The sequence below is a fragment of the Mus pahari genome, chromosome 9 (genome assembly GCF_900095145.1).
Source record: "Mus pahari chromosome 9, PAHARI_EIJ_v1.1, whole genome shotgun sequence".
Classification (NCBI taxonomy): domain Eukaryota; kingdom Metazoa; phylum Chordata; class Mammalia; order Rodentia; family Muridae; genus Mus; species Mus pahari.
The window spans coordinates 28,345,739-28,355,720 of NC_034598.1; the positions used below are offsets into that span (position 1 = coordinate 28,345,739).

Here is a 9,982-nt window from a genome sequence, read left to right on the forward strand (position 1 = left end):
GTCCTGGAACTCACTCTGTAGATCAGGCTGGCCTCGAACTCAGAAATCCGCCTGCCTCTGCCTCCCAAGTGCTGGGATTAAAGGCGTGTGCCACCTCGCCCGGCTCCAGATCTCTTTTAGCCTCCCCTCAACTTTGTGTTCCCTCCCTCCCTTGTTTTTCTACTTTTTAAAAGTTTATTACTTTTACTTTATGTGCATTGGTGTTTTTACTGCATGTCTGTCTGTTCGTGAGATGGGGGTCAGATAATGTGCACTGCAATGTGGGTGCTGGGATTTGAACTCTGATCCTCTGGAAGAGCAGTCAGTGCTTTTAACTGTTGAGCCATCTCTCCAGCCTACCCCCTCTTTTTCTTTTAATAACCGTCTAGTTCCAGTCTGTGCTGTCCTCATACCCCTGGGTACAAAACCATCCCTGAAACGTGGTCAACTTATTGGGGCCCACACCACTGAGGAACACTGCCTCTCACCCCCGTAGAAGCCACCAGTGTCAGTGACTTGACTTCTCAGCGTGGGGAAGGGGCTCCTGAGCTCCATCCATCCTGAAAAGGAGGACACAGTGAAGTCCCTGAACTGGATGCCCCGTGGGTGGAAAGGAGCGTTTGTGTGTTTCTTTGTTTTGATTTTGGGTTTTTCCGAGACAGGGTTTGACTCTCGAGTGCTGGGATTACAGCCATGCACAGCCACCACCCTGTGAAAGAAAGGTTTATTTGGGGGACGGTGAAAGCTGCCGTGGCTATCTTAGAGGGTGGGGTGGGGGTGGGGTGAGCAAGAGAGAGCAGCAACAGGTAGGGGAAGTCGTGCCAATTTCTAAGAGACAGGTGTTGGGGCAGGAGGATGTATGTAAACTCAGGGAACAGCCTGGAAGTTATAGAGTGTTAGGGGGCGATGTGGGGGGGGGGGTTGTGATCTAAGAGCTTGGATTGGCCTGGTGTTTTGGACATGTATTCATAGGATAGGGAACTAGATCTCTCCAGTGCTTAAGGTAGTTAGCTCTAGATGTAGATAAAGATGGTGGTGGCTCTTCCCAAAAGACAGAAACCTGACGCAGAAGGTTCTGAAGAATGCAGATGTTTGGGTTTTGTTTATCTGCTTGCAACCCTTTTGACTCAGTCAGGGTCCAGCCTGACCCAAGTTCAGACGTCAGTAGGTCGCACTGCCATTTCGGAGGCCTAGTGTGGACCTAACACATCTCCACGCTAGCATGCCAACTGGCCCTGATCCTGTGTAGCTGCTGGGAGTTCGTAGGTCATCTGGGGCTCCGTAGATCAGGCTGGCCTCATCTTCCCAGACACCCCTTGCTCTGCCTCTCAAGGGTTGGGATTAAAGCCAGGCGCCTCACCTGTAGGTCTGTCTGGCTCTTTCTAATGTGGGATCCAGGAATCAAACTCAGGTCAGTAGGTTTGTGGGGCAAGTGTTAGGATTTAGTGGCAGAAGTACCTGGTCAGGTTGGGTCCAAGGAGTGTGGCAAAGAGATCACACCACGGAACTAATTCGAGAGGTTTAGTGGGGGGTGGGGAGTGAAAGGCCATCTCAGAATGGGGACATGAGAAAGAGATAGACTGAGAGACCAGAAGACACAGGGAGAACAACAGAGCCCTGAGGGACTGTTTAAAGGGCATGGGTGTTACCTAGGAAACTCTGCAACGAGTGACAACAGTGGGCACCAGGCACACAAGTGGTGTGCAGACATGCATGCAGTCAAAGGACCCCTCCTCACTGGAGCCCAAACCAGTTAGGAAAAACAGCAACAACAACTTTGCGAATGTATTGGCGTTTGCCTTAGTTCCTGTTGGCTTCATAACGACACTCATTGTGTCAGGGTGTTAGCGTGAGATGTGCCCGTCCTTTGTTTTCACAGGCCTCTGATCCCGCCACTCGCCAAATGCTGATCGGTACGATTCTCCACGAAGTCTTTCAGAAAGCCCTAAGCGAGAGCTTTGCCCCAGAAGGGCTACGAGACCTTGCTCTTCAAACCCTCCGTGAAATGAGGCATTTGAAGGAAATGTAAGTCTCTGAGAAGTGCAGATGTCACAGCCCCCTGTAACTTCCTGCCTGCAATGGAGGTCTCAGGAAGGAGACCCTTCGCCGCTGTGAGCCAGCACAGCTGGAGTTCAGCCGTCTTGGTCACAGTACCCTGTGGTGTCTCTTTTGGGTAACTGTTTGATAGCTTCCTCCGCTGTCCTCAGAGAATGGGTAACGAATGCTTTTGCATTAGTTCTAGAGACCAGCGTGCTGAGCACTGTATGTGTTTGGAATCAGGAACCAGGAGCATCCAGGCGCAGCTTAGCCAGTTTCATCGAGAAGACGTCTGTATTTTTGCAGGCTTTTGTGGCTCCCTACCCAAAGATTAGCCTGTTCTGTTATCTTTTTTTGAGTGTGTGTGTGTGTGTGTGTGTGTGTGTGTGTGTGTGTGTGTAGAGGAGGGGTGGGGTGAGGAGAGAGTGGGGCAGGGGAAGGAGACAGCTTGGGGAGTTGGCCTTTGCTACCCCCCCCCCCCCCATGCGGCAGAGTCAGTCTTGCTTCTGCTGCTTTGCTCTGTGATCCAGGCCAGCTGCCTGATCAGCTCCTGTCTCCTTCTGTCACATAGTAGGACCATTCTGATAACCTTTGGTACACAGGTTTGCTTGGTTTCGAACCTTTTTTTTTTTTTTCCCTTGAGACAGGGTTTCTCTGTATAGCTCTGGCTGTCCCGGAACTCACTTTGTAGACCAGGCTGGCCTCGAACTCAGAAATTTTCCTGCCTCCTGAGTGCTGGGATTAAAGGAACGCGCTACCACGCCCGCCTACGTCAGCTTTATACCTTAAGAGAGGAAGCTGGGACTCAACCCCAGAGACTTAAACATGCAGGGTGTATTCTGCACTCCTGAATATTTGAAGGCCCGGCTGTAGTCTGTTGTTTGGACCACATTTGGAAACATCTGTTCATTAGCCTGTTTCAATATTTTCTTCATTTATATTTCTAATATTTCTGCTTTCTTACTCAGTTTCCCCTTTTTGGCAGGTATCGCTTGAATCTGAGCCAAGATGAAGTAATCTGTGACGTTGAGGAGTATCTCCCTTCTTTCTCTAAGTGGGCGGAGGACTTCATGCCTAAGGGCCCTTCTGCTGACTTCCCTCAAATGCAGCTCTCTCTGTAAGAAGTGCATTCTGTTTATATGCTGCTGAGATGTCTAGACAGGATTCCCTTAGGCTTGCTGATTCAATTTCGTCTAAGACCATGTGCTGCTTAGTTTAGTTCTAGCTAGCCGGGCACTCCATATTAAAGCAGGCTGGCCTCAAACCGGTACAGATCAACCTGCCTCCGGACAGCCAATTCAAAGCTTTGTAAAGGAGGCTGGAGAGACCGCTCAGCGGAGAACAACACTTACTCTTCTTACCGCGAACTGGGTTCTATTCCTAGAACTCACGTGAGTTCTGTAATTCTAGTTGCAGAGGCTCTGATGTCTTATTGGTGCCTCCAAGGGCTCCTGCAGACACTGTTGCTTATAAACAGGCATGTATACAAACACGTATATGAAGGATGAATGCACAGCTCTCCCAAAGCTTTTTTTTTTTGGTTTTTCGAGACAGGGTTTCTCTGTATAGTCCTGGCTGTCCTGGAACTCACTTTGTAGACCAGGCTGGCCTCGAACTCAGAAATCCGCCTGCCTCTGCCTCCTGAGTGCTGGGACTAAAGGCCTGCGCCACCACGCCCGGCTCTCCCAAAGCTTTTTAAAGGTCAGGAGAGGGGTCAGCAGGGTGGCTCAGCTGGTTAAGGCGCTCACGTCCTCTCACACGGAGGAAGTAGAGGTAGCCCCCGGGTATGGTCATGTGGTTTTCACATGCATGCGGTAGCATTTGTGGTCTTCATACTGACATGTAAACACACACTAAGTAAACACAGAAACGTGATCCAAAGAATTACGGCAGAGTGTCTCTGTCTAGCTGCAGCTGGCCTGGACCTCACAGAGACTCATCGGCCTTTCTGTGTTATTAGTTTTTCACAAATTACTATCTATAGTATCTTTCTACGACCAAAGAAATCTCTTGAGTAGAGGATTTTGGTTTCATCCTAATGTTAATCGATGGCATTTCATGTAAGAATTTCCAATGTTAGAATAGTTCTGATTCGCCTCACCTTTTAAACTTTCTTTTCTTTATGTATATGAGTGCTCTATCTGCATGCCAGCAGAGTGCATCAGATCCCAGGAGAGAAGGTTTTAAGACTCCATGTCATTGCTGGGAATTGAACTCAGGACCTCTGAAAGAGCAGCCCGTGCTCTTAACCGCTGAGCCATGCCCAGCTCTGATTTGTCTCACCGTTCATGAACGAATTTTTCTTTTTTTTTTTTTTTCTTTTGCCACGTGGTCTCCCTATGCCGTCTTGGCTGGCCTGGAACTCACCATGTAGACCAGGCTGGCCTTGACCCAACAGATTTTGCTGCTTCTGCAACTAGATTGCTAGGATTAATGGCAGGCACCACTATGCTGGCCTTTTGAAAAGTTCCTCACTACACCACAGTGACTCTCGGACAGTTGTCACAGCCACCGTCTTTATAGCCACTGGCTGAGCAGTGGGATTTTCGGGTCAGTCAGTCACTTGCCAAACACAGGGCACCTTTTTTGGTCTTGTTCCCAGGTCATGCCAATATTGCAATTCAGAAAGCAGCAAGATCCCCCCACCCCACCCCCCACCCCAGCAAACAGAAAAGGTACTTGTGTGGTCGTCATCAGGTCAGGTGTGCAGTGAGTGTGTTCTGTGTCCCTGTTCAGGCCTAGTGATGGCAGTAACAGAAGTTCACCTTGTAACATTGAAGTAATCAAGTCCCTGGATATTGAAGAGAGCATCTGGTCCCCAAGGTTTGGACTGAAGGGCAAAATAGACGTCACAGTCGGGGTCAAAATACATCGAGATTGTACAACGAAATACAAGATCATGCCGCTGGAGCTGAAGACCGGCAAAGAGTCCAACTCCATCGAGCACCGGAGTCAGGCATGACTTTTTTTTAAACATCTTTTTTATTTAATTTATTTATTATATATGAATACATTGTAGCTGTCTTCAGACACACCAATGGTTGTTTTGGAGCTCTATATTTAGACCAGGCTATCCTGGAGCTCACTATGTAGACCAGGCTAGCCTACAACTCAGCCACACTCCAGGCAGGAAGGCTGTATTTGTATTGGATTCAGTGGCTTCCTTTGCTGGACACTTTTTTTTTTTTGGTTTTTCGAGACAGGGTTTCTCTGTATAGCCCTGGCTGTCCTGGAACTCACTTTGTAGACCAGGCTGACCTCGAACTCAGAAATCTGCCTGCCTCTGCCTCCTGAGTGCTGGGTTTAAAGGCGTGCGCCACTATGCCCGGCTCTGCTGGACACTTTTAACATTAGGTCTCCCAACAAGTAATGAAAGTTTCTGCTTTGGAAAAGTTACTGTTGGCTTTGGTGAATTGTCACAGTGACTCTGATGTAAGTCCTAAGCATTTTAGGGCTCATTTGTTTAAGTCAGGGAATAACATGTAGAGGTTGTTAAGTTGGAAATGCCAAATAGTTTATTTAATTTGTTAACGTTTTAAGGGGGGCGGGGAGTCCAGGATTTGACTATTGAGGTGAGAAAACCTCCCTGTCTTCCTGTTTTGGGGGCTGGCGCTGTGCTGCTGAGCCACACCCCCATTTCCCAGTTCACATTTCTTTCCAGTCGGTGTAAAACTGCAGAGCAGGAGCTGTTTAAGTTTTGTGCAGTGGAACTGTTTGACACTGAGTTTGGTTTGTCACCTTTACCAAGTACTTGTGCGACTTACACACTGGGAATTGCGCTGCCAACCTTCTTCGATGTGTGCTTCCAGATGACATAGGTAGAGAGCACACATCACTGTTTTGGCTCAACAATCTGTCTTACACAGGTGGTCCTGTACACGCTGCTAAGCCAGGAGAGACGGGAGGACCCCGAGGCTGGCTGGCTTCTCTACCTCAAGACCGGGCAGATGTACCCCGTGCCCGCCAACCATCTGGACAAAAGAGGTTGGACTGCTTTGCTTACTCCGGCCTTTCCTCTGGGGCCGGCTCTTCCTGCCGGCTCTCGGTGACACTTCCTCGTCTGTTTGCTTGTTTGTTTCCTGGACAGGCTTTCGCTGTGTAGCCCTGGAACTCGCTCTGTAGACCAGGCTGGCCTCAGAGCTCCCAGGGATCTTCTTGCTTTGGCATCCTGACTGCAGGGATGAATGTGTGAGCCACTACTGCCCTCTCTAGTGACACCTTTATGCTACTTGCTAGACCATGCGCAGATTGCGATTTATTGTTCTATATTTTATAGACTTATTCTTTGTCTTTATTATTGATGAGAGGAGTGCGGGTCTCTAGTATTCCATGGCCCCTCCCTTACCTGCTTAGCCGTCTCACTAGCTCGGTGGGGTACACACCTTTAACCCCCAGCGCTAGCACTTGGGGCAAGGGGGTCTGCATATTGAGTTCTGGGCTAGCCAAGTCTACACAATAAGGCCCCCCTCCCCCCCCTGTCTCCACACAAAAACAACTCAACAGTCTCACCGTACTTAACCTAGTATGAAAGAGGAGGTTGTTGGAAAAACTCACCGGGTGTCAAAAGCCTTGATGTATGCCAGCACATTACGATTGTGGTTTCTCTGATACAGAGGCAGATACCCACGTTGTCCTCTGCTTTGTCTTTACATATGAAGCTTTTACTGGTCTGCCTCATTCTAAACAGCCAACCTCGCCTGTCCCCAGAACTGCTGAAGCTCAGGAACCAGCTGGCCGCCTCGCTGCTGCACCGCGTGAGCAGAGCCGCTCCCGGGGAGGAGGTTCGGCTCTCCGCCTTGCCACAGATAATCGAGGAAGAGAAGACCTGTAAATACTGTTCACAGATGGGCAACTGCGCTCTTTATAGCAGGTAAGCATTCTCTGTGTGTGTGTGTGGGTGGGGGGCACTAAACTGGTCTTATGTAGCTCAGGCTGGTTTCAAGCTTGCTGTATAGCTGAAGGTGACCTTGAACTTGTGGGAGGCTGGGTCAGTTTGAGACAGGGCAGCACCAGACGCTCTGGAATTCAACCTTGAGCTTGCGATCTTCCTGCCTTTGCCTCTCCCGTGCTGGGGTTGTAGGTATGCATTGCTGTTTTGTTTGTAAGCATCTAAGTTTTATTCATCATGATTTGGTTTTTATTATTTGGGTGTATGTGTGGGCACCCGGGATCCCAGCCCCTGGAGGTAGAAGCAGGAGGATTGCTGAGCGTATGAGACCCGTGAGATCTATGTAGAGAGTTAAAGGTCACTAGGAGCCAGGTGTGGTGGCACACACCTTTTATCCCAGCACTTGGGAGGCAGAGGCAGGCGGATTTCTGAGTTGGAGGCCAGCCTGGTCTAACAAAGTGAGTTCCAGGACAGCCAGGGCTATACAGAGAAACCCTGTCTCGAAAAAAACCAAAAAAAAAAAAAAAAAAAAAAAAAAAAAGGTCATCCAGGGCCATGTACTGAGACCCTGTCTCAAAAACTCCCACCTCTGCCTATAAGTCAGATCCAGGGAATCCTCTGCCTTCTGATCTCCAGAAATTCCGGGCACATGCGACATGTGCACACACAGTAAAAAAAGCCCGGGGGGTGAGTGCCTTATCCCCACATTCAGGAGGCAGAGACAGGCCTGTCTGTGGGGTCCCCAGGGATATATAGCAAGGCCCTGTTTGCTTGTTTGTTGATTTAACGTGTGTGTGTGTGTGTGTGTGTGTGTGTGTGTGAGACCGTACTTCACTACCTACCAGGGAAATGTCTGCTTAGCTCTAATTGGAACTTTGTATTTAGAGCAGTTGAAGAACAGGGAGAGGACACATCCATCCCAGAAGCCATGCTGTCCAAAATCCAGGAAGAAACGCGGCACCTGCAGCCGGCGCACTTAAAGTATTTCAGCCTGTGGTGTCTCATGTTGACGCTGGAGTCGCAGTCTAAAGACAATGGGAGGAATCACCAGAGTATCTGGTTAACGCCTGCCTCTGAACTGTGAGTGTCCCCCCGAGCAGACTGTCAGTCCTGTTGTAGGTAATACCTGTAGCATTGGGAATCCGTGACGGCAGAGCTTTGTAGAGTATGTCAAAGACACGGCTTTATGGAGACTCGGTTGGCAAGGTGCTTGGCTTGCAGGCACGAGGACCCGAGTTTGAATCCCCTGAATCCATGTGAAGTGTCACCCCAGTGCTGGGGCGGCTGAGCCAGTTAGATGGCAGAGCTTCACAGCAGCACAGCTCAGGTGTCTAGCCCCGGGCCATTGAGAGGCCCTGTGAGAAAGGCAGGTGAACAGTTAGTTCCTGAGGGCCCACCCAGGGCTGCATCTGCACCGGTGAACACCAACTCTCATGTGCACAAGCACAGTTCTTTTTTTTTTTTTTTTTTTTTTTTTTTGGCTTTTCAAGACAGGGTTTCTCTGTATAGCCCTGGCTGTCCTGGAACTCACTTTGTAGACCAGGCTGGCCTGGAACTCAGAAATCCGCCTGCCTCTGCCTCCCGAGTGCTGGGATTAAAGGCGTGCGCCACCACGCCCGGCACAAGCACAGTTCTTAAAGTGTCTGTGGCTGGGTCACAGGGGTCACAAAGTTATGTTAAAAAAGAAGTAGAAGGCTGTTAACGTGGCATCCATATTTTATAGTGGATTGTAGAAAGTGTTTAAAAACAACAACAGCAACAAAAAGGCAAACGTAGCATTGATTGCCAGGAGCCGTAGGCCAGCATGACGGCTCAGGGAGTAAAGGGGCTTGCAGCCAAGCCTGATAGCCTGAGCTTAATCCCTGGTATTCACCTGGTGAAAGGGAAGAACTGCGTTTTGCGAGTTGTCCCCTGTTTCACAGGCCCATGTCTGTGTGCGCGCGCGAACACACAGACACACACAATACTACTATTACTACTAATACTAATACTGTTTTTTGTTTGTTTGTTTTTAAAGATTTATTTATTTATTATATGTAAGTACACTATAGCTGTCTTCAGACACCCCAGAAGAAGGCATCAGATCTTGTTACAGATGGTTGTGAGCCACCATGTGGTTGCTGGGATTTGTACTCCGGACCTTCGGAAGAGCACAGTTACCCACTAAGAAGCGCTCTTACCCACTAAGCCATCTCCCCAGCCCCACTAATACTGTTTTAAACATTCATGGGTTATATAAACAAATATGTCAGTGGACACATCTTTCCTTCCTCCCTCTTTCTTTCTTTCTTTCTTTCTTTCTTTCTTTCTTTCTTTCTTTCTTTCTTTCTTTCTTTCTTTCTTTCTTTCTTTCTTTCTTTCTTTCTCAGGGAGGAGAGTGGCAACTGCATTGGAAACCTGGTCAGGATGGAGCCTGTATCAAGAGTTTGTGATGGACAGTATTTACATAATTTTCAGCGGAAAAATGGCCCCATGCCAGCCACCAATCTGATGGCAGGTGACAGGATTATTTTAAGTGGAGAAGAGAGAAAACTATTCGCTTTGTCTAAAGGCTACGTGAAGAAGATTAACAAGGCAGCCGTAACCTGCTTGCTAGACAGGTAATAGGACGGATCTTTGGACACCAGCTCTGTGTGTATGGAACTGGGGTTATACACACTGCTAGATCTGCTTCCTGTCTCTGTAAATTTTCCTCTTAAACATTTCGAACAAGCTGACTCGATAGAAGGTCTTTGGTAACTGGGTTTTGCTGTAGCGTATTGTGTTCTTTTGCTACATTTTTCTACTTAAACGCATATAAGTTGGGCAGCACCGCACCCAGCAGCCCCCCAGCCTGCCTCACCACCCAGCCCCTTCCCTTTCATGCTGGAGTTTGAGCCCAGGAGCTCGCCGACAGTAGGTAAAGGCTATCGCTGAGTTCCATCCGCAGCTCTCCTCACCAGTTGCTAGTACATTGAGATCAGTGATGAAGACAGCGGCTGCCGGGCGTGGTGGCGCATGCCTTTAATCCCAGCACTCGGGAGGCAGAGGCAGGTGGATTTCTGAGTTCGAGGCCGGCCTGGTCTACAAAGTGAGTTC

At 48.9% G+C, this 9,982-nt stretch overlaps 1 protein-coding gene across 2 annotated transcripts in view; it reads left to right on the forward strand.

Moving 5' to 3' along the window:
* Dna2 (DNA replication helicase/nuclease 2) overlaps positions 1–9,982 on the forward strand; it is a 29,678-nt gene that overhangs the window by 5,495 nt on the left and 14,201 nt on the right. For both annotated transcript variants that reach the window (XR_003844530.1, XM_021205863.1), the window contains exons 4-10: positions 1,859–2,004; positions 3,002–3,133; positions 4,753–4,972; positions 5,883–6,000; positions 6,724–6,886; positions 7,790–7,984; positions 9,274–9,504. Coding sequence is in view for 1 of the 2 variants with exons in the window: in XM_021205863.1 (XP_021061522.1) it covers positions 1,859–2,004; positions 3,002–3,133; positions 4,753–4,972; positions 5,883–6,000; positions 6,724–6,886; positions 7,790–7,984; positions 9,274–9,504 (1,205 nt within the window). In the remaining variant the exon portion in view is untranslated. The remainder of the gene's footprint in view (positions 1–1,858; positions 2,005–3,001; positions 3,134–4,752; positions 4,973–5,882; positions 6,001–6,723; positions 6,887–7,789; positions 7,985–9,273; positions 9,505–9,982) is intronic.